At 45.5% G+C, this 23,348-nt stretch overlaps 1 protein-coding gene across 1 annotated transcript in view; it reads right to left on the bottom strand.

The window, feature by feature from the left end:
• ZC3HAV1 (zinc finger CCCH-type containing, antiviral 1) overlaps window positions 1-23,348 on the bottom strand; it is a 58,516-nt gene that overhangs the window by 14,315 nt on the left and 20,853 nt on the right. Inside the window, exons 2-8 of the mRNA XM_032868237.1 lie at window positions 23,084-23,219; window positions 20,639-20,891; window positions 15,480-16,604; window positions 14,936-15,034; window positions 11,659-11,782; window positions 9,232-9,406; window positions 4,171-4,291 (exon numbers count right to left, since the gene is read on the bottom strand). Coding sequence (XP_032724128.1) covers window positions 4,171-4,291; window positions 9,232-9,406; window positions 11,659-11,782; window positions 14,936-15,034; window positions 15,480-16,604; window positions 20,639-20,891; window positions 23,084-23,219 — 2,033 coding nt within the window. The remainder of the gene's footprint in view (window positions 1-4,170; window positions 4,292-9,231; window positions 9,407-11,658; window positions 11,783-14,935; window positions 15,035-15,479; window positions 16,605-20,638; window positions 20,892-23,083; window positions 23,220-23,348) is intronic.

Here is a 23,348-nt window from a genome sequence, read left to right as displayed (position 1 = left end):
GTTGACCCAGGCCCAAGTTGCAGCCAGAGGGAGCTCTTTACAAAGTAAATCATCGAGGTGTCTGAGCATCTGATTCTTGGTTTCAGCGCAGGTTGTGATCTCAGGACGCTGGGACTGGGCCCTACGTCAGGCTCTGCACTTGGCGAGGAGTCTGCATGGGATTCTCTATCCCTCCTCCTCTGCCCCTCCCCCCGCCTACACACTGGTGCTTTCTCTCACTCTCTCAAATAAATAAAATTTAATCTAACAAAATCAATTTAATTTTATTAAATTAAGTTTAAATTAATCAAAATTGATTTAATTATTGAATTAATTTAAACCATTAATATTTAAATTATTAAATTTAACAAAATTACATTGATTTATGAAATTAATTAAATTTAATTAAAATTAATTTGATTTAATAAAATAAAATCTTTTAAAAAAAGGAAATCATCTTATATTGCTAGTGAAAGTATAAAATGGCACATACGCTTTGGAAAACATTTGGGCAGTTTCTTACGAAGTTAAACACAGAGTACCTACTTGATAGAGCAATCCCGCTCTCTTGTACTTAACCAAGAGAAATGAAAACTTACAACCACACAAAGACTTGCGTTTAAATGATTCAAGCAGCGTTATTCTAATAACCAAAAAGTGAAAACAACCAAAAAGGGGCGCCTGGGTGGCTCAGTCATTAAGCGGCTGCCTTCGGCTCAGGTCATGATCCCAGGGTCCTGGGACCAAGTCCTGCATTGGGCTCCCCGCTCGGCGGGAAGCCTGCTTCTCCCTCTCCCACTCCACCTGCTTGTGTTCCCTCTCTCACTGTCTCTCTCTATCAAACTAATAAATAAAATCTTTAAAAAAAAGAAAAAAAACAACCAAAAATACTAAGTGTGAATAGATAAAAACAAACCATGTTATAGCCTTAAAATTAAGTGTGACTCAGCATTGAAAAGGGAAGAACTACTGTACGTGCGATGCATAGACGGGTCTAAGAAACATCCTGAGTGAAAGAAGTCAGCCCCATGCAGAGCTCATATCATAAGATGTTCTTTATATGATGTCCTAGAATAGATAAAACTAATCTATAGTGACAGAGAGCAAATGGGGGTCAGAAGAGACCGACTACAAAAGGAGCGTGAGGAAACTTTTGGGACTGATGGGAATGTTCTAGAGCTTGATCAGGAGAGCAGTTGCATCCATACGTCAGTGCTCATCCAACTGCACACTTAAAATGGATGCATTTGGGGCGCCTGGGTGGCTCCGCTGGTTAAGCGCCTGCCTTTGGCTCAGGTCATGATCCTGTGGTGCTGGGACCAAGCTCCGTGTCTGGCTCCTTGCTCAGCCGACAGTCTGCTTCACCAGTCTGCTCCCTCTGCCCCTCCCCTTAGCTGTGTGCTTGCTCTCTCTCTCTCTCTCAATTAAATAAAATCTTAAAAAAAAAAAAAAAAAGGAAGGACAAACCATAAGTGACTCTTAATCTCACAAAACAAACTGAGGGTTGCTGGGGGGAGGGGGGTTGGGAGAGGGCGGGGGTGGGGTTATGGACATTGGGGAGGGTATGTGCTATGGTGAGTGCTGTGAAGTGTGTAAACCTGGCGATTCACAGACCTGTACCCCTGAGGATAAAAATACATTATATGTTTATTAAAATAAATAAATTAATTAATTAATTTAAAAGGAAGTGTTTTATTGAAGCAATTATGCTTCAGTATAGTTGATGCAAAGTGAAACAAACATAGCAATAAAAAGATAAAATGAGGGGCGCCTGGGTGGCTCAGTGGGTTAAAAGCCTCTGCCTTCGGCTCAGGTCATGATCCCAGGGTCCTGGGATCGAGCCCCGCATCGGGCTCTCTGCTCAGCAGGGAGTGTGCTTCTCCCTCTCTCTCTGCCTGCTGCTCTGCCTCCTTGTGATCTCTATCAAATAAATAAATAAAATCTTTTTTTTTTAATTACAAATAAATAAATAAATAAGATAAAATGAGATGGTTCAGGGAGCCCAGGTGGCTCACTTGGTTAAGCATGGGATTCTTTATTTCGGCTCAGGTCATGATCGCAGGGTCACGGGACCCAGCCCCAGTCCGCCTGTGGGATCAGGCAGGAATCGGCTCTACTCCCTCTCCCTCGGCCTGACCCTCTCTGCCCTTCCCCCGCTCATCCACATCCCCCCTCAAAATAAATAAATAAATAAATAAATGACCTGGTGGCACGACTCCGTTCCAACCCTTTGTGCAGCTCTCGTCTCTTACAGACCTTCTCAGTGTTCTGTGAAACCTCCAGCTTGTCCCTTCACAGTCTTAGCTCCAGCCTCTCCCTCTCTTGGGGGCCCACCTTCCCCTGTGCAGGGGCTACTGCCTCCCTACCAAGGGTTCCTCTGGGGACAAAACTGGGTGCTCTCCTAGGGACTCCTCCAATTCCCTGGCTTCTCCATCACACTGCTTCATTTTCCCCAGAGCTGTCATTACTTTCAGAAATTGCCTGACGCCCGCACCCGGAACAGTGCCTAGCAACAGAGCTGGCATGCCGATACCAGTTTAAGGGATGTCCAAATATAAGAAATAAGAAAAAAATCACCTAGAATACCACCAACTGCTCCGAACTAGTTTCTATGAACCCAGTGAACAAAACTGCAGGTCAAATTTCTCCAGATTCGGGAACAAGGTACATTACTGGTTCTCCTCTCTCCGCCCCTTTTTTATTTATTTTATTTATTTATTTTTAATCTTTTTTAAAGATTTTATTTATTTATTTGACAGTGATCACAGGCAGAGAGACAGGCAGAGAGAGAGAGGCGGAAGCAGGCTCCCCGCTGAGCAGAGAGCCTGACGTGGGGCTCGATTCCAGGACCCTAGGATCATGACCCAAGCCGAAAGCAGAGGCTTTAACCCACTGAGCCACCCAGGCACCCCTCCACCCCTTTTTTAAATTGCCAAAACAAGAGAATAACAACCAAAGAAAAAAAATTTTTTTTGATTTAAGCCATTCTTAATTTCACCATCAACAGAAGAGATTTCTGTTTCTTCCTATTCCCTTCTGGCCTTGGTCCACGTACATACACTGTTGCATTTACCATGCATATTAAATTAAAAAAAAAAACACACTTCTCATTTGAAAAAAAAGAAAAAAAAACACTTTTCATTTGAAACGCAACACCTAAAGAGAAAGGCACGATTTGGGGTTTCTGCCTTTTTCATTTAACAACATTAAATTTTGGTTTTAACTGTGCAGTTTTCATAATCATAATTTTTAACCAGTACTCCACCAAAATTTAATACCACAATTGGTTTGGTCATTACAGGGCTAACCTACAGGCTGTTTCTCTACTGCAGTATGTCAAATAGGGGCTTTACTAAAGATCTTCATGCTCATTGCTTTTTTTTTTTTTTTCCCCTCCTGGTGAATTATTTCCTTAGAAAGATTCTCAAGAAAATGAAAAAGCAGGCTTCATGCCCAACATGGGGCTTGAACTCATGACCCTGCGATCAAGAGTCACATGATCTACTAAGCCAGCCAGGCACCCTAAAGCAAGCATTTTTTAATATCTCTTGATATGGAGAACCAGACTGCTTTCCAACATACAGTAATTGGTATAACGGCCTTTCGAAGCTACATTCCTCAATACACAGTAACTGATATAGGGTCCAGATGTCAGGTACCACCTGGAATGTCAAGGACCTGAGAAAGTCTTCTTTACCTCTTTCAAAGCACCTGCAGGGCTGATCCCGAAAGGGCAACCATCCGACCATATGCAAGGAAGTGTCCCAGGGGTGCAGCCGATGGGACAGTACCTTCAGAGGGAGGGTCGTTCCTGCCCTGATCTCTTACTAAACGCAACAGACTGGTAGAAGCTAAGCGGAAGGCCTTTCCACGGTGGCTCAGATAAACAGGGCAGAAGGCCAAATCTCAGTCAAGGAGATCGATAAGATCAGTGACCTAGATGATGAAGCCCAAAAGGTACAGCAAGGTTCTAGGGTTCTGAAGGCACCGGTGGGCCCAAGCAAAGTCTCTGCTGTTGTCAGAGCTGAGGCTCTCGGGCACAGGTCTCCTGACAGCCGCTGGCTGCCACCCCACCGTGCCGCCTGCCTTGCTGAAAAGCACGGCCTGCACCTCCGCTCTACTGCCACCGCCACGTGGACACCGCATGCCACATCCCAACAACGGGCACCACTGCCAAACACTAAGTCTTACCCGCGAAACTCAGCTCGTAGTTCCGGGAGCCCGCGTGAAATGCCACAACACCCCTGGGATGGCACAGAAAGAAGGACTCCAGGTAGGAAGAGTCGATGCTAGAAGCCTGCTGACTGTCAGCCTAATTAAAAAAAAAAAAAAAGTTAAAGACACTTCAGGCTAGGCTTTTGAGAAACCTCAACCATTATATCTTACACAATTGTATTTTAGCCATGGGATTTCAACAGGAATGCATCTTGCCTCCCAAACCAGACTGCAAAGGCGGCCGGCTTGGGGCCACGTCACATGGTCTTGTGGCGTCCGCATCACGGGGCTAGAAGAGACCAGTCTACTTGCAGAAACGGACCCTACGCTTGGGGGATGCCTGAAAAACAGGGCTCTTTACAATGTCCTTTTCACACCTTCTATAAAATAAGACCCAAGCATACAGAGCCCCCTAAACCCACGGGACAGAAATCATGTCTGCCGTCGCTGTCTAACAGAATCCAACCCTCGGGCATGAAGTCAGACACCGTAGCTGTTTTTAGCCCATCTCGTGTGAGGAAGCAGGCTGGAGTTGTCCTAAAAGGCAGGGAAACTCCCATGGGCCCACTGTGGTCCCAGTGTAGACGACCCACCCCTTCTCCTCTGCCCTGAACCACAGTAAGCAGGTAAAATGGACCAGCCCCTCCCTCCAGTCAGTCAACAACATTGAAAAAGCGCTTGGATTTGCCTCTCACTGGGACTGTGTAATGAGAGAAGAAGGGAGCACAGCCCCCCAACAAGGTAAAGACAGAATCTGGTCTCAAGGCCTGTATCAAGGGTCTGAACCTCAGAATGAGTAGGTAAAGTGTGTTGATTCTGGTAAGTTGACGAGCCAGGCCACCATTCCACTGTCCACAGCCTGTGCCGGGGTGGCCGACCAGGGCAGACTGGATGTAAGCCCGAAAAGCAGGGGTTCCCAATACATAATGGTGAAGAGACGCTTGTTCCTTATGATCTAGAATGGAGGAGCTAATGACAGACAATTCCCAGCCGAGGGCAGGGAGGGTCTCCCCATCTCTTTAAGGACAAGACCTCAGCTACACCCACCCCTTCCCCGGTGAACACGCCTGCTGGATGTAAGGGAGGAGGGGGCCACCTGGAAAGCCTCCAAGTAAAACGTCCCGGATGGAGAAGGGCCTGAACTGGGTCCCCTTAGCCTGGAGAGGACTACGGTGAGGTCAGGGAGGCTGGGTTCGGGCATCCGCACACAGCGCAAAGCGGGAATAAACAAGAATGAGGTTCAGAATCTAGAACCAGGACAGATGGCTGGAAGCGGCACGGAGGCTCCCGTTCGCAGAACTTCCTGAATGACAGCATCCAACCATTAAGCCACACCTTGAAGGGGTGTGTTGCACAGCTGGGGGGCCATCACCCACCCCTGAGACTGCCGCGAGCAGGGCGCAGGGGGGAATGAGACCGCCCCGATTAGATGATGGGGGGTGAGTCACATGCCCCCCCTAGGATCCCAAAAAGCAGGCGAGGTGGGCAAACGCCTACGGACACAGAACATAGGGGCCGGCAAGGCAGATCTGTCACCTCTGGGGACCCTGGTCTGCCACCTCGAATCTCTGTCCTAACCTCCCATTCTGACAGATGAAGTCCCGGATCCTTCCGCCGCCAGCTCAGCTCAGCAGGACCCTGTTCCTGGCTGGAAGGAACCTCACAAGCTCTGGGCCAGAGCCTTTCACACTTTAATTTGTGTGTGAATCATGGTGGGCGGGGCGGGGAACCCTGTGAAAATGCAGACCAGATTCAGGGAACAGGGTTTTTAATTCTGCTTGTCAAAGGGCTCCCGTGGTGCCAATGTTGCTGGTCTGGGACCAGACTTCGACTCGCAAGGCTTTGGGGGTCTGCACCTGTGTTGTCTGCTGGAACTTTCTGGAATGTTTCCCTGGAAATGTTCTCTTGTGTTTTCCTGTTTGATAGCCACTAGCTACAGGCAGCTGTCTGGTACTGGTGTGACCAAGGAAATGAAGTGTTCATTTTATTTGAATGTAATGAATTGAATGAAAATGAAATAGTCACCACAAGTGGCTAGTGGTTGTCCTACTGGACAGAGTGAGGCAACTTCTGTGTCTGAGTGTCTGAACAGCCCAGTGTGCCTCCCACTTGGTCCACCTGCGGGCCCTTCCCTCACACCGTACTCCAGTTCTGAGTAAGTGAAGGAGTGAATGAGCCACAGGGCCTTCAATGATTTATTCTCCCAAAAGACTTGAATGTGTATCTCCATTTCCATAACAGGGTCCTGGCTTTTGCCCTGCGCCCACATCACTGCCTTGGTCTTGGCTTCTAGAGCGGTGGTGTGCCGTGGCCTTGGGTGATGCACCTACCCTTGGTTGGCAAAAACCATTCTACCAGTTTCTACTAGGAAGACTCCTAACCCAGAAATCTGAGTTGCCCCAACTTTTATTAAAAATGCAGCTGCAAGAAATAAAACCTGTAGGACTCTCCCCATCTGAAGGCTATACAGTCCATTCTTCTCTCCAAATATTCTAACCTCTACACTGGATCAAACCAGGCCATCAAAGAGCTACAAACTTGACCCATTTTTACTTCACCTGGACAGACAGCAAGGAAAACATCAAACCTAGGGCCTATTTTCCTTTGTTTTTTTTAGTAACAGAAGAGCCAAAGGCTCCTGGGTGGCTCAGTCGGGTTGGCGACTGCCTTTGGCTCAGGTCATGATCCTGGGGTCCCAGGATCAAGTCCCGCATCAGGCTCCCAGCTCCATGGGGAGTCTGCTTCTCCCTCTGACTTTCTACCCTCTCATGCTCTCTCTTATTCGTTCTCTCTCTCAAAATAAATAAATAAAATCTTAAAAAGAAAAAAAACAGAAGAGCCAACTCAATTTATATAATGATGGGTCTAATTAATATAAGGGAGTCATAATTTATTCACATCACCAAGAACATATGCCACAGATTAAAGGAATCCAACAACATTCTACATGTTTGCATAAAGTTCCAGGTTACATTCTAGAACTCTGCACTTAACACAGACTGAATGTCCCAAGGAGAACTTCGTATCAAGAGGTTCTATCAGACGGGACTCCTGGGTGGCTCAGTTGGTTAAGTGTCTGCCTTTGGCTCAGGTCATGATCCTGGGAGGGGTCCTGAGATAGAGCCCCACACAACAGGCTCCCTGCTCAGCTGGGAATCTGCTTCTCCCTCTCTCTCTGCCTCTCCCCACTGTTCGCTCTATCCTTCTGCCTGCCACCTCCCCCCTGCTTGTGTTCCCTCCCATTCTCTCTCTGACAAATCAATGAAATCTTTTTTTTAAAAAGTTTCATCAGAAGTTTCTTGGGGCACCTGGGTGGCTCAGTGGGTTAAGCCTCTGCCTTCAGCTCAGGTCACGATCCCAGGGTCCTGGGATCAAGCCCCACACTGGGCTCTCTGCTCAGCAGGGAGCCTGCTTCCTCCTCTCTCTCTGCCTGCCTCTCTGCCTGCTTGTGATCTCAGTCTGTCAAATAAATAAATAAAATCTTTAATAATTAGGAAAAAAAAGAAGTTTCTCAATTTCTTGATGTTTTACTAGGGAACAGGAGCACTGGAACTTGTGTACATTTAAATGTCATCTATTCCCCACTGACAGTCGTCCTTTGCTTCTGGGACCCCTGATGTCCCTAGAATGCAAATCTTTTCGAACCCTCTTCCCTCTCTTACCAAAAGCCACAAGTATTTGACATAAGAACCACTGAGGCCTATGGTTTATTTTTATTTTAACCAAGGCTAATTAATTTGAGTTTGTCATTTCTATTTCCACAGTCAACTCACAGAATCACTTTTACAGAACTGCACTTTGACATCATCCTTGGCTGGACCATGGAGAGAACCTGGACAGAGGTTGGCATCACTGGGGTTTTCACTCCATCCTGTTCTACAAGCCACCACAGGACAGAGAAGAGTGAAGGGGACAGAGACCAAGAGACCAGGCTCTGAGCCCCTCTCCTATTTCCACAGGGCAGCTCTGCTCTACCCCCTGATCCTTTGTTTGGGTTCTATGAGTGACGGTTTGCTGACACAGATCTGCTGCGAAGCCAGAGGGGAAACCACTGTACCACGAAGAGCGGGGCCGGGAGGGCTCCTGGGGAGGACCTCACCGGCTGCTCCCCTCTCTGTGGCCCCAGAGGAGAGGGTCTCCTCAGGTTCCACTGACAGAAAAAAGCAATGTTTCTCCTGAGGAACTGCTGTGCTCTCCCTGTGGAGGCGCAGCTGATCCTGTGACAGACGGTGCTTCCCCGCATGCTCCAGGTGTGAGGCCGCTCACAGCCAAACTCAGGGCCCATCGACGTCTATGCAGAATAAAACCTTTCGCTGGCATTTCATTGTCCCCACTTTGGCTCTAGCTTCATTTTTTTTTAAATTTGTGTTTATTATATTTACTTATCTGTTTGTTTATTTTTAAAGATTTTATGTATTCATTTGTCAGGGAGAGCGCACGCACAAGCAGGGGGCAGACAGAGAGGGAGAAGCAGATTTCCCGCAGAGCAGGGATCCCTATGTGGGGCTCGATCCCAGGACCCCAGGATCACGACCCCAGCAGAAGGGGTCAGATAACTCCCTCATCTGAACTTCTATCGTCTGTTTCCATGTCCCTGGGGGTGGGGGGGGGCGGGTGATAAACCTTCCATCTTCCAGGTCCAGTCCTTCCCATCCATCTGAATCCAGATCCTGCCGGGATCCTGGAGACCAGTCTTCTGATCTCTCACCCTGCCTTCTCCACTGGCTGGAAGCAGGGGTCTCTGTGTATTTACAAACTCACACAGAGGAAGCTGGCTCAAGGTTCCACCTCGGTCCCTGATCGTGAGGAAAGAAGGGTGTGACCCTGACTCAGATCTCAAGGGTTTCCTTGTAAAAAATTCACAGATGCTGTTGCTTATGACAACAGAGTATACGCTTGCTAAGAAAAATGCAAATACAGCTGTGCGGAACATGAAAAAAGCACTATTGCCACTACCCTGTCCCCTCTCGTGTCAAACATTTTACTAGTGGTTTTTCTGAAGATGTCAAGAGCCTCCACGAGCAGGAAGGTACTCACCTCTTCTCCATATTCAATCCATTTGTCCGATTCACTCTTCCAGTACCAAATCCATTTCGTGGCGAAGACAAAATTCGTCAGCGCTATGACAGACGAAGGCGTGGATATGCGTCGGATAGGATTAAAATTACAAGTCATTTTCTGGAAATCGATGTTTTTATCTCCAATAGAAAAGCTGAGAGAGAAAAACTTAAAGTTAACAGAATATTTCATCAAACTCCATCTTCTAAAATCTGTTCTTCCGTAACAAAAGCACAGAATTAAGATCTTCGAGCTGACTGGGATCTTTTAATTTTTTTTTTTTAAGATTTTATTTATTTATTTGACAGACAGTGATCACAAGTAAGCAGAGAGGCAGGCAGAGCGAGAGAGAAGGGGGAAGCAGGCTCCCTACCAAGCAGAGAGCCCGATGTGGGACTCGATCCCAGGACTCCAGGAACATGACCTGAGCCGAAGGCTTTAGCCCACTGAGCCACCCAGGTACCCCTAAATTTTCTTTATAAAGCTCCAGGTCATACATAAATAAGAAGAAAAAAACTAAAATGCAGATAGGGTAGGTAAGTTACCCACCCCATATAGTTAATGATGTCACAAAATATATTGTCTCTTCAACAAATATGCCAGAATAAAGTGGACCCACAAAAAAAAAAAAAAAATGATTGGCTCAATGTCAGAAACTCACATTAGGTTGGGTTTTTCAAGAATTATTATTTAAATAGCTACAGGAAGCCTGGAAGATTAAAGTTATTTTCATAATAATATTAAGACATTATTTTGCCTTTTTCACGTTCATACTCTCACAGGTGCACAGTGGAGTTTTCCAGAGGCTACAGGATGTGTGATGCTACAACAGATTAAAGAGATTTTTCAAAATATAAAACAATGTCATTCTTCTGAATGACTTTTTCTGTTTCACTTTGGAAAACAGATATTATTTAGTTATACATACATACATATAATTATTACATGTAACTATTTATAGTAATTATATCTACTTACAGGCAGATGAAAATATGGTATTTACGTTATCATAAATGAGTTTATTATTTTTCAATGAATCCATAAATATTGAATTCTTTTCAGTTTTGATTTTAATGTGGTAAATATTGACAGCTATAATTCACATAAACAGAAGTTCTTTGGGATCCTCAATATATCTGAAGACTGTAGAGGGGTCCTGAGACCAACAAGCTGGAAAATTATTGCTCTAAGAAACACCTCCTAAATCAGTGTTTCCCAATAAAGAAGTTTTATCCCCCAGGGAACATGCAGCACAGTTGAAAGACATTTTTGGTCCACAACAGGAATCTAGTGGATAAAGGCCAAGAATGCTGCTTAAACAGCCCCCCCAAAACAAATAATTATCTAACCCCAAATGTCAACAGTGCTAAGGTTGAGAAAGCCAGCTTCAGATTTACCTAGGGGGAGAAACACACCTCCAAACAAGAAAGTAGCTGATGCTGCCCTCTAGTGGCAACATGCAGTAACACAATCTCCACCAAAAATTCACTCTAAGAGGATGGCCTGTAAACCATTGCCCCACCCCACCCCACCTCCACCCGCGTAAAGAATTTCCTTATAACAGAAAGGAGGAGGAGGAGGAGGAAGAGGGGGAGAAGGAAACAGAATCATAAATACAGAAAACAAATCGGTGTTGCCAGAGTTGGGGGCGGGGAGGTGTTGGGGGATGGGCAAAATAGGTGAAGGGGAGTAAGAGGTACAAACTTCCGGTTATAAAATAAGTCACAGGGATGAAAAGTACAGCATAGGGAATGAGGGGGAAAAAAGAGTTTCCTTAATAAAACTAGGATGCACCTTATAAATATGGTTATGAGAGCTATCACCCAGTTCAACCCCTGGCAGACACAGAAATGTAAGGTATCCTTTTAGATACCTCCAGGATAGAGAAAATAGCAAACATAAAAGAAGATATAAAATGCTCAAGTAGACAACAAAATTCTGCACTAGAACTATATGAAATTACTCAACTTGTGTTCTACAGCTATGAAATTAAGCCAGAGGCTCTTCTGAGCTATCATCACTGGTCCTAGTGTGAGTTCACAGGAATACCCACCGACCTCTGCAATGGGTGTGTGTTTTTTTTGTTTGTTTGTTTTTAAACTTTTTTATTTTGCAATATGTTTTTCTGCAGGACACAGTGATGGTACCTGTGTCACTGCTTGTATCACACGAGTTAGCAAACAGTTCCAGAACTCCTAGTATTAGCCAGGCTCTTTGTGACTTCAGATCTAGCTCCTGTTTTCCTTCATGAACTCAGCAGGCATCTGCCATCTTTATCTCAAGAGGTACCAGAAACCTAAGTGCGATTCTGAAGGAAAATGGTTTTTTCTTCTTGCCGTGAGCGTAGCACCATGCTTTGTTCTGATGATGCCGTGAACCTCACAAGCCACAGTCCGGCCAACTTACGTGTGGATTTGGGGGTCACAATAGGCCTTCTCAATATTCTCCATGGGCTGGAGGTCGATCCAGGTGTTTGCAAGCCACATCTGCCACTGGTAGGGCAGGTGGAAGTGAACTTTGTTGCAGCTTTCTACAAAGACAGAGAAGAGGTCTGAGGGTCTGCTGAGTGGGGGCTCTTACCAGTTCAACCAAGTTCGCTGCTGACTCTCCCCATTGAAGGCCTGCCTTTCCCTCTCTGCCGGACCTGCGTGCAAGCACATTTCTAGTCTACGCCTTTGCGCATGCTGGTTCCTGCCCACACTGCCCCATATCTGTATCTTCAGCTTCCCTTGTCACCAATAGAGACTCATCAGAAAACAGAAATTCCCCACTCCCCAAGGAGTCACTTTATCCACATGGAAATCTGACATCATCGAAAATGTACTATTACTGCTTCTGGGGTACACTGTAAAGGTACATCATAATAGTACATCAGAGATGTACTATTACCCCTTCATGGTACCAAGGGGTACCATGGAGACAAAACACTCTCTAGCGTCTACAACTGTATGCATTTCCCCGAAGACCTGGCCTAAAATATGGCTCTTCCAGAAGGATTCCCTCACTCATCTCACTCTGCTCTGATCTGACTCGTACTTTGCATTCCCTTAGCCCTAACTCAGTTCCCATCTGATACTTCCGTTACTTATGCATTTACTTATGTCATGCAGTTTTCTCATTAGTGGATGTTTGGATGCGCCCTCCATCATAAACTCACAGAAAAAAAGCCTGCCTCACTGCGTGGCTTTCGTCCCCTCCACATGACTGGCACAGGGCTCTGCACAGACGGCTATGAAATGAATGCTTGCTGGCATTAACATCATAAGCCCATTAACACAGGAATGCAGAAAATCTGCATTCTCTGAGGTTTAAATCATTTTGAAATGCTCAAAAAACATGTGATTACTTTAGTATTTTTAAGATTTTATTTTTAAGTAAGCTCTACACCCCATGTGGGGCTCGAACTTACAATCAGAGATCAAGAGCCACACACTCCACTGACTGAGCCAGCCAGGCACCCCGGTGTGTGATTACCTTAAAACCAAAAGAGACAGGAGGTGCCTGGGTGGCAAAGCCAGTTAAGCCTCCAACACTTGGTTTCAGATCAGGTCCTGATCTCAGGGTGGTGAGATCAAATCCCACGTCAGGCTCTGCGCTTGGCACGGAGTCTGCTTGAGATTCTCTCTCCTTCTCCCTCTACCCCTTCCACTCATGCTCAATCTCTCTCTATCTCTCAAATAAATAAATAAAGCCTTAAAAGTGAAATAAAATAAAACCAGAAGAGGCACACTGAAAACTATAGAACCATTCAGGACAGTCCACATCTCACGCCCATTCCAATGGCGGCTCTAAAACCAAAGCAACAAAAGCATATGTTGGCAAGGAGACGGAGAAACTTGAACCCTTGCGCACCGCTACAGAAAATGTAAAAAGGTGTAGCCGCTATGGAAAATGGTGTGGCAGCTTCTTGAAACATTAAACATGCAATCATCAAAACAAATTGGTTTTTTTTTTTAAGATTTTTTTTTTAAATTTATTTGTTGGAGAGAGAGAAAGAAAGAGCACAATCAGGGTGAGCAATAGGCAGAGAGAGAAGCAGACGCCCTGCTGAGCGGGGAGCCCAATGCGGGGCTCAATCCTGGGACTCCGGGATCATGACCTGAGCTGATGGCAGATGCTTAACCAATTGAGCCAACCAGGCGACCCCCAAAACAAATGTTTTGGATAAACACCGAATTACCATGATATCCAGCAATTCCACTTCTGGGTGTATATCCCAAAAGAAGTGAAAGCAAGGTCCTGAGCAGATCTCACACACCCAAGCCGTTAGCAGCATTATTCACAACAGCCAGAGGGTAAGCAACTCAAATATCCATCACAGACAATTGGATAAACAAAATGTGGCAAATACGCACAATAAAATATGATTCAGCCTTAAAAAGGAAAAGGTAATTCTCACACAGGAAATTCTCTTTCCCATGGATGAAACCTGAGGATGTGACACAAAGTGACAGAGGGCAGCATCACAGAGACAAATCCTCTGTAACCCCTCATGAGGGACCTCTAGTCGTCCTCCTCAGAGAAACAAAAATTAGAATGGCAGCTGCCAGGGACTGAAGACGGGGGAATAAAGAGCTGCTGCTCAAAGGGCAGTAGAGTTTTAGTTCTGCAAGATAAAAAAAGAGTTCTGGAAGTGGGTTGAACAATAAAGTGACTCTAACCCTACTGACCTATACACTTAAAACTGGTTAGGATGGGGCTCCTGGGTGGCTCAGTCGGTTAGGCGTCTGCCTTCAGCTCGGGTCATGATCTTAGAGTCCTGCAATGGAGTCCTGCCTCGGGCTCCCTGCCCAGTGGGGACCCTGCTTCTCCCTCTTCCTCTGCCCTCCCCCTACTCCCGGGCACACGTGCTCTCTCTCTCTCTTTCTCAAATAAATAAATAAAACCTTTTAAAAAAATGATTAAGATAGTAAAATCTATGTTAAGTATATTTTACCACAATTAAAAAGGAAAAAAAGCACTTAAGTTAAAGACTTAGGATTTCAAGAACACCAGGCCAGAATCTTCCTTTTCTGACACCAGGTGTTGAGTCTAAGACCACTAAGGGGTCCAACAGAGGAGCTCCAGTGGGATGCCGGGGCCCGGGACAGAGGCGTGAAAGTGAGCAGGAGGTCTTAGGCTACAAGGGCTGCCATCTGTCCCAGACACAGTTCCACGGGACACAGCTCTGTAGGAAGCCTGGTGGGAGGGGACAGTGAACAAGTGTGGCTCCCAGACTGTGGCATGCAGGACTCTCAGTACATGTGTGAGAAATGGCCACAGAGAGGCCATGGCCCAGAACAGACACGATGCCTAAGGGACAGGACGTGAACTGTGGAAGTGTGTCAGCTGGGACGCTTTAATTTTTTTGGATTTGTTTTCTTGTTTGTTTGCCTTTAGCATATGAAAAGAGGGTCCCTGACGAAGTATAATATTCACCGAAACGTGAATCCCAAAAGTTTAATATCACGCAGCGATCCAGAACACAGGCTGGCTGGGCAATTTAGAGTCAAAACCCAACTTGGCTACTCTAACCTCTCAGTGCCTCTACTTTCCACATCTGTGAAATGGGTTAACAACAGAACCTGCTTCTAGGGTTGTTGAGAAGTTTAAAGACAATGCACTTAAGTTTCTTGGCAATGCACCTAATATACAGCAAATGCTCAGTACATGTCGGCTTCTAGAAAGCCCTTAAGTTACTCACCAACTTGACAGCCCCTACACAGATGGTCAAGACAAATTTCCTTTGAGCCACAATCAGCCATCCTGGAAGAGCTGGTGCTCTCAACGTCCGATGCAAAATCTGTGAAAAAAAGATGATGTGCGGATGCCAATCACAGTGCTTAGACCAAAAATCAAGATACCTGATCTCACAACGGGAGAAAGTATATGTAACAGGCGCCAAGTTCAAGAAAATTCCAGATTCGTGTGTTGCTCATGAGAGCCTAGACAGCCCCTCCATAAAAGCAAACATGAATGTTTGGGTCATGTGAGAGGTATGCTTACTGTTTAACCCATGACCCAACTACTCCCGTCCTCAGGAAACATGGCGGCTTACCCCACATGATGCAACTGTTGGTACTTGAGTCTTCACATCAGCCTCCTCAAGAGGACCACCCCTTAACCAAACCCTCTAACTCTGTGCCCTTTAGTAACTACTGGGGAACGTCCCCAGAGAGGCCACCAGCCATAACCACTCTGCTGCCGACACAAGACATGGCGCCCCCCGTTGTCCTTTGGTGACTTACATGGAGCACACCTCGGGGTCCTCGCAAGGTCACTGGCAGGGCTAACCAAGACGGGGGCAGAGTTCTGACCATGACTTGCATACGCTGCGCTTCTGTCACTTGAGGAGGATGTAGAGGATGGCACCTTGGACGGAGTACGGACTTGTGGTGTGGGGACAGTGGTCTCCCAAGGTGTCGGCATGACCTGGCCTTCCAGATTCTGACTTCCAAAGCACGGCGCATTTTTATCCCCTCTGAATGGCAATGTGAAGTCAAAACCAGTGGCCCCGGTTTTACTGACTCTGGAGGTTTCGTCCACAACTTGACTGGAGTCATTTGGTGTGCCGTGGACAGAGTGATTAGCCCACACTGTCTTCTCTTTGCATTGACCATTCACAGATGCCACGGCAGGGTCGTCACCACCTGCAACTTTGCCAGTGGTCTGGACATTACCATGAGTGGTTCCGGCGTCCCGATTCCTAGGTAGCGATTTTTCCCTCTGTCCACTGGTTGCAGTTTTGTAACTGAAAGATCTTGTGGAAGTTGTATCTGCGGCAGTTCCATCAACATTATTACTAAAAAGCGGGCCATACTGGACATTCTGCTTCCCGCTTCTGCCCTCGGCGCTCACACTGTCAGAGGAGAGCAGGCCTGTGTTCTTCCTGGCCTTCGTGGGATCGGGAGGAGAGCCAGGGGCAGCCTGGCTCTGGGAAAACAAACTCTCTCTCCCGGTGCCTTTGCCATTCAGCCACGATGCAGGGCCCTTCCGGCTGGAAGCAGGCTTTGAATCGGAAGGGAGGTAAACGCTACCTTGATTCCCATAAAACAGATCCTTTGGGCGGCCATTTTCCGAAAACCGCTGGCTTCCTCCCACTTGACCTCTTCCTCTGACATGATCCGTCTGAGGCGGGACAGGGGAAGGCTGAGGGCCATCCTGACTTCCCAGATGCACGAACTTGTGGGCCAGGTCCTCTACAGACACGTCCTCCTGGGGAAGCCTGTGGCCGATCTGATCTGCAGCAGCCGTGCAGGACTTCTGAGTAGAGGCTGAAGCCGATGGAAGAAATTCCATGCTGCCATGAAAGGACCGGTCTCTGCTCTTGCTTCTCCCCCGGGAGGCCGGGTCTCTGCGGTAGGCCGGAGGACCTGGGGAAAGAAAGACGAAACCAGGAAAATGAGCACAATCAGGTGTGGGTTCTCACCACGGCTCCTCCTCAGCTTCTCCAAGTTTGCTATCTGAGTTCTGTCAAATTAGTGTCCCCATCTAGAGTGACCGCACCTTGAGAAGGGTGTTCAAGATGACGAAGAAATCTGTTGTTCTGCTGGAAGGGCAGGAAACACCACCCCCATGGCCTAGGTTGAGACTCAGAGTGACCCTGGATCTTCTCGACTTCTCTCCAGGGCCTAAGATGTAACCCCCCAGCCCCCAGACTCTTAGGTAGGGCTGTCTACTGTGCTCTGGTTCAAAGTCAACTTTCATTGCTCTGACGAAGGGAGACACACGCGAGTGTGAGTCAGGGGGGACTCTCCAAGTCATTAAGATTTTGCCCATGTTGTGACAAAGGTTCCCAAACAAATTAAAGATTCATCAATCAACCAATCAATCAATCAATCCACCGTGTTAAGGTCTGACTCCATTTAATCTGGTAGTTTTTCCAGAGTCCGTCTCATCGCCAAATGCCCAAGCTTAACTGAGAAACATCAAAAAGAATTAGCCTCTCTCAAGAAATCGCATGAGTCACTCTCCCTGGGAAGAGGAGGGAATGAGGGAGCATGCGTGTTTGTGAGTCTGTGTGAAAAGTGTGTGGGGGAGGTAGGTGTGTGTGTGTGCATGTGTGACATTTATGTGTGGTGTGTATCATGCTGGGTGTGCGTGCACATGTGAGGGGTATATGTGTATAAGACATATGTGTGGTGTACATGTGTGAGGGCCATTGTATATGGGAAAGAGAGAGATACACGTGTGTGATACATTGTTGGTGTGTGAGATGTGTCTGTCAGTAAGATGTGCGTGTGTGGTGTGTGAGGTGTGAGGTGTGTGTGCATGGTGTGAATGCATGTGTGTTTCTGTGTGGCATGTACAAGCGTGGGGTATGTGTGTATATGTGCGGTATGTGTGTTGTGTGTACCTATGTGTGGTATATGAGCCGTGATATTGTGTGTGGGGAAGTGGGGGGAAGAGGGACTTTTCTCCTTCAAACTCAGAGAGCAGCAGTAATAGAGTGAAAGCAAACATCCTTCTCCTGCCATCAAAATAGTTAATTAAGTAAATTAACCAGGAGGGATAATAAAGATCTCTCTCACATACAATGTATTTATATTGGGAAACTATTCCAGAAAACACCCTGGAGGGGTTCCCCTGTTCAGAGGGCATTGCGATGTGGGAGAAAAAACACCAGAGAGGGGACCAGAACACAGAAGCGCTGCTGTGAAACCTTGGAAATATCCTTATTTATTCACAGTGAAAAACGATTTAAGACTGCTTGTGATAAAAGTCATTTAAAATTTCTGAGACTCAGGGTGCCTGGGTGTTGTACAGTCAGTACACATCCAACTCTTGATTTCAGCTCAGGTCATGACCTCAGGGTCCTGGGATCAAGCCCCGCATCGGTCTCCACACTCAGCATGGAATCTGCTTGAGATTCTCTCTCTCTCTGCCCCTCCCACTCATGCTGTCTTGCTCTAAAGAAATAAATAAAATCTTATAAATAAATAAATAATTTCTGAGCCTTGGTCTCCTTATCAACTAAATGAGGTTAATAACACACCTTCCTTTCTTCACAGCTTTGCTGTCAGGAACAATGATGAGATATTTTGGGTGAAAAATCCCTGGTTCATAATAAAGCCTGTCTCAAATATAAGGAGGTGTAATTATTTATTACGTATCCTAGAATCTAAGAATTATGTATTCTATTTGCTTTATAAAATTCACCTCTTTCACATCCATTTCAGAAAGGCTCAAAAAATTGCAAGGGTTAATATCACTGAACAATGTGAAAATGATCACGAAATGGAACTGATCACTTCACACCCATTAAGATGACTGTTATCCTAAAAACCGAAAATAACACGTACTGATGAAGAGGTGGAGAAAATGGAACCCTTGTGCGGTGATGGTGGGAATACAAAATGGCGGAGCTGCTGTGAAAATGGGATGACAGTTCCTCAAAAAATTAAACCAAGCATGACCACATGACCTAACAGCTCCACTTCCGGGCACAGACCCAAGAGAATTGAAAGCAAGGCCTCTAGCAGGTATTTGTAGGCCCATGTTCCCAGCAGTATTACTCACAACAGCGAAAGATAGAAGGAACTCAAGTATCCAACCAGGGACAAAGGGACAAACAAAATGGGGCATATACATACAGTGTGGAGTGTTACACAAAGCAAAATAAGCCAGTGTCTCAAAAAGACAAATCACATACATTTCTCTTTCTATTTGGTCCCTAGAGTAGTCATATTCATGGAAACAGAAAGCAGAATGGTGGTTGCCAGGGGCTGGGCAGAGAAGGAAGGAGGTGTTGTTTCTCAGGTATGCAGTTTCAGTTCTGTAAGATGAAGGGAGTTTTAGAGATTGGCTGCAAAGCAATGTGAGCGTACTTAATGCTGCGGAACACTTAAAAATGGTTCATACATTTCCTGTTCTTTGAAACATATGTTGTATTCACTCTTGTATGATATCACTTACAGCAAAAAGATAGAATTTATAATTTTTTATTTTTATATAATGCTGTCCAATAAACATTTTTATCTTTAAAAAAAATGGTTCAGATGGGGGGCACCTGGGTGGCTCAGTCATTAAAGGACCCTGCCTTTGGCTCAGGGTCCTGGGATTGAGCCCCGCATCCTGTGCCCTGCTCAGTGGGAAGCCTGCCCCTCCCTGCCCCCCCGCTGGTGTTCCCTCTCTTGCTGTGTCTGTCTCTATCAAATAAATAAATTAAATCTTTTTCTTAAAAAAATGGTTCATATGGTAAATTTTGCTAGGTATATTTTTACTGCAATTCTTAAATTATATATAATTTATATATATATATTCCTTTTTTTGAAAAGGAAGGACATGCTATAACATGGGTTGGATGAACCTCGAAGACATTATGGAAATGAAATAAGCCCATCACAAAGTATATATCCTATATAACTCCCCTTCGATGAAGATTCTGGAGAGGTCAAATTCATAGAGACGGAAAACAGAATGGCACGTTGCTAGATGCAGGCACAGGAAGGAATGGGGTTATTGTTTACTGTGTACAGAGTTTCAGTTCCGGAAGATGGAAAAGTTCCAGGGATCAATGTGGCGATGGCCAACAACAGTGTGAACATAATACCATGATGTACACTTAAAAATGCTTAAAGGGGTCAAGTTTATGTTATCTTTTACCACAACTTAAAAGGTAAAAATAAATATATTTTTAAAGAAATACTATTAAGGACTGTGAATTAAATTGTGTTTGCTTTGCATTAATGCTAGACTTTCTGTATTAATTGTACTGTGGTTATGGAAGAGAGTGGCTCTGTTTTAAGGAAGTGCGTGCTTATATACACAGGTGTACAGGTGTGATGGCTCCTGAAAGCAGCATACTCAAACGCTCTACCCACAAAAATGTTATGTGTGTGCGTGTCAATGTTGACATGTGCACAAAGATTGAGAGAAAGTGACAAAACAATGGCGACAAAACGCTACTGGGACAAAATGATAATAGCTGGGGGGGGGGAAGCTTTTGGAAAACAATAGGGACCCCTGGGTGGCTCAGCCCGTTAAGTGGCTGCCTTTGACTTGGGTCACGATCACAGGATCCTGGGATGGAGTCCCGCATTGGGTTCCCTGCTCAGCAGGGAGCCTGCTTCTCCTTCTCCCTCTGCCTGCCACTCCACCGACTTGTGCTTTCTCTCTCTCTGACAAACAAACAAATAAAATCTCTTAAAAAAAAGAAAAGAAAAGAAAAATGATAAACATTTTAAAAATTGGGGGGTGGAGAATGCTTAGCATGCAAATCAAGTTGCAGAATTGCATATATGCTATGATTATAATGCAGTAAAAGTATGCATACACTCAAACAAGGTCTGAAAGCAACAACAGTCTCACGTGGGGAGGTAGAATGATTATAGGCAAAGTCACACTTCCCTTGTGATTTCGGTTTGTTTCTGTTTCCTCTGTTAACGGAAATGTGGGAAGCAGTTACCTCTGTGCCCGGCGTGTTTCTTTGGGCTGTGTTTGCTGTTGCAGATGTCCTGGATGTTCTGGACCACGCTGGAGCTGAGCCCGTGCTCCCTCATGATGGCCAGCACCCTTCTGTCCATCAGGTTATGGGACCTGAGGCAGTTGGTGTAGCCACAGTTCCCTCGGGTAAAGTGCTCGCAGACGTGGAGCCTTTCACACTGTGGATACTTGTCGCAAATCACTTTTCGACCCTCTCCCTTGTAATTTTTGCATATCTGCAGAGAAAGAAACAGACAATAGCCAGGGACATTAACCCCTTCCCGCCTCTGCCACAGTCATTAAGGAAAGCCCAAGTCAACAAAAATGTTGGCGGTAAGTAGAGATACACTGAAGGAAAAAAATACATGGGGTCTTTCACACTCCTAAGATTAGTTGTATTCAACCAATAATTAATTTGGGGTAGAAGAGGACTGCCAGCTAGCTAAACGAGCCATGAATTTAATCACCCTTTGGAAGAATCAAAGTAAGATGGCCATGGCCAGCTGCAGAGAGGACCAAACAAGGAGGCTCCAAAAGGAGCCCTACATTACAAAGGAACCCCAAAGAGGAAGGTTATCAAGTCATTCTGCAATTGAGGGGGAGACCTGGCTATCTCAGATGGTGGAGCATGTGACTCTTGATCTCAGGGTTGTGAGTTCGAGCCCCACATTGGGTGTGGAGATTACTTAAAAATAAAAATCTTTAGAAAAAAAAAAAAGGACATGCAGGTCTTCCTTGCAGCTGTTGTCTCTGCGAGGCAGAACGTGACAGGGTTCTCAAAAGAACCCAACTAAAGAAGGTAATTTTTCTATTTCTATGTAAATAGCCCTGCAGACATGTAGTTCTTACTGAAAAGAGGGCATACGTATTTCTCACTGAGGTACTGTTGTGGAAGCTGGACCGTACGACACAGGACGAGAAGCAGCGGATTTCAAAGTCCACAGCCCCAGCCCTGGACCCAGCTCTGTGACGTCACCTGAACTACCTACTCCCCCTGCCTCTGTCTCCTTTGCTGTGAAGGAGCAAAATATTTGCTCTGTCCCCCTAACCCAAGGTATTGAGTGGATTACATAATAAAATATGTAAATGTCTAAAATATAAAATGCACTACCCATGTTTGAATCGTTACATAAAAGAATCCCAAAGATCAGAACATTTATAAACTGTTTCAACAGACAGAACCGACCGGGTCCGCCTGTTTCTCTGCGATCTATCTGGAAGGCAAGTACCTTCAGACTCTAGCAACAACAATTTAAGTACACAGACAACTTCGAAAACTTGATTCAAGTAGCTATCACTGCTCTCAAGCCTAGTATTCAGATTTTAGACTCTAGACCAGCAGGATTCTAAGTGGGGTCCCTGGAAACTTATCGGAAATGCAAATCCCCAGACCCGTCCCCACGTCTACAGTCAGGACCACCAGAGGTGGGGTTCAGCACTCTGGTGTAACAAACCAGGTGATTCCAAGGCTCACTAAAGTTTGAGAACCAGTGTACTCAAGGCTCTGGCAGAAAAAGAACGATTAGCAACTTCACAAATGACACTTTGGTTAACGATCCTAGGATGGATCTAATGAGTAGGTAAGAATGCTCCTGGCCTTGATTAGGGCAGGACCAATGACAGCATTTCTACATTTAATAAGCACATTTACATTTTACAAGCTTATAAACCAGGAAGTCAGGTTTGCCGGATGCTTTTATGTTCTCACAAGGCAAGGCAAAGCGAGGAAGTGTGAACTCTCAGAGGTCTTGTCCACTGCTGCCTCCAACATTTAATTCAGTGCCCACCATTTGCAAGCTCCTAAATGTCAGTCGAACGAATGCACAACCACAAATGACGTTGAGACCCAGAAGGAATCCCTGCTTTGTGCCAGATCACAGAGAGTCAGGACCGTGAAACTACTCAGCTTACTCTTGTGTTAAGAAAATATGTATGGACAATATGCAGATGAATGAGTGTGGCTGGGTTCCAATAAAACCTCATTCAAAAACCAGGTGGCAGGCCAAATTTGGCCCTAGGCCATAGTTGGATGAACTTGGATCTATATTGTCAAGCGACAGAGAAATAAAATGACATTTTATTTGAATCACTCCATTTTGGGGTTTCATTGGTGCAACAGCTTTGCCTATAATCCTCAACCAATATATCCTTATTATCTTCCAAAACCTCAATTCAAAGACCATCTCCTTCCAGGAAGCCACCTAGATGGACAGCATCCCCTAGTTCTATTCCTGTATCTTCAGGTCACTTCAAATAGGAAGGAAATTGCTGGAATCTTTAGGTCACTGAGCAACAGTCACCTGTTGACTGCTCTCTGCAGAGCCTGGTGGTAACTTTGAGTCCTTTGTGTTCCTATTCCAACACAACCATGACACAACACGACTGATCATACCCTCCTTGCTGCTTCAACTAAGGAATTGTAACTTACCTCAGGCATAAAAAATGGGTCACTTTGGAGGAGGAGCACAGCTAATTCCTCTTTGTTCAGTCCAGAGAGCTCATGGTTTTTCAAGACCTTGAAGTTCTCTTCTGAGAGAACATTGTGAGAATATTTGCACAAATTCCTGGAAGAAAACAACAATCGTCAGTGTTTCCAAGACACAGAAGTAAAGAAAACCAAATCATCCAGGGAACTCTCAGCTATCAGTGCCCACATCCTTTGGTAACTAATCCTGCTTAGAGAATACATTTTA

This window comes from Lontra canadensis, unplaced genomic scaffold (genome assembly GCF_010015895.1).
Source record: "Lontra canadensis isolate GAN:19392208 unplaced genomic scaffold, GSC_riverotter_1.0 scaffold2, whole genome shotgun sequence".
In the NCBI taxonomy this organism is placed as follows: Eukaryota; Metazoa; Chordata; class Mammalia; order Carnivora; family Mustelidae; genus Lontra; species Lontra canadensis.
This window is presented reverse-complemented; position numbering and strand designations above follow the sequence as displayed.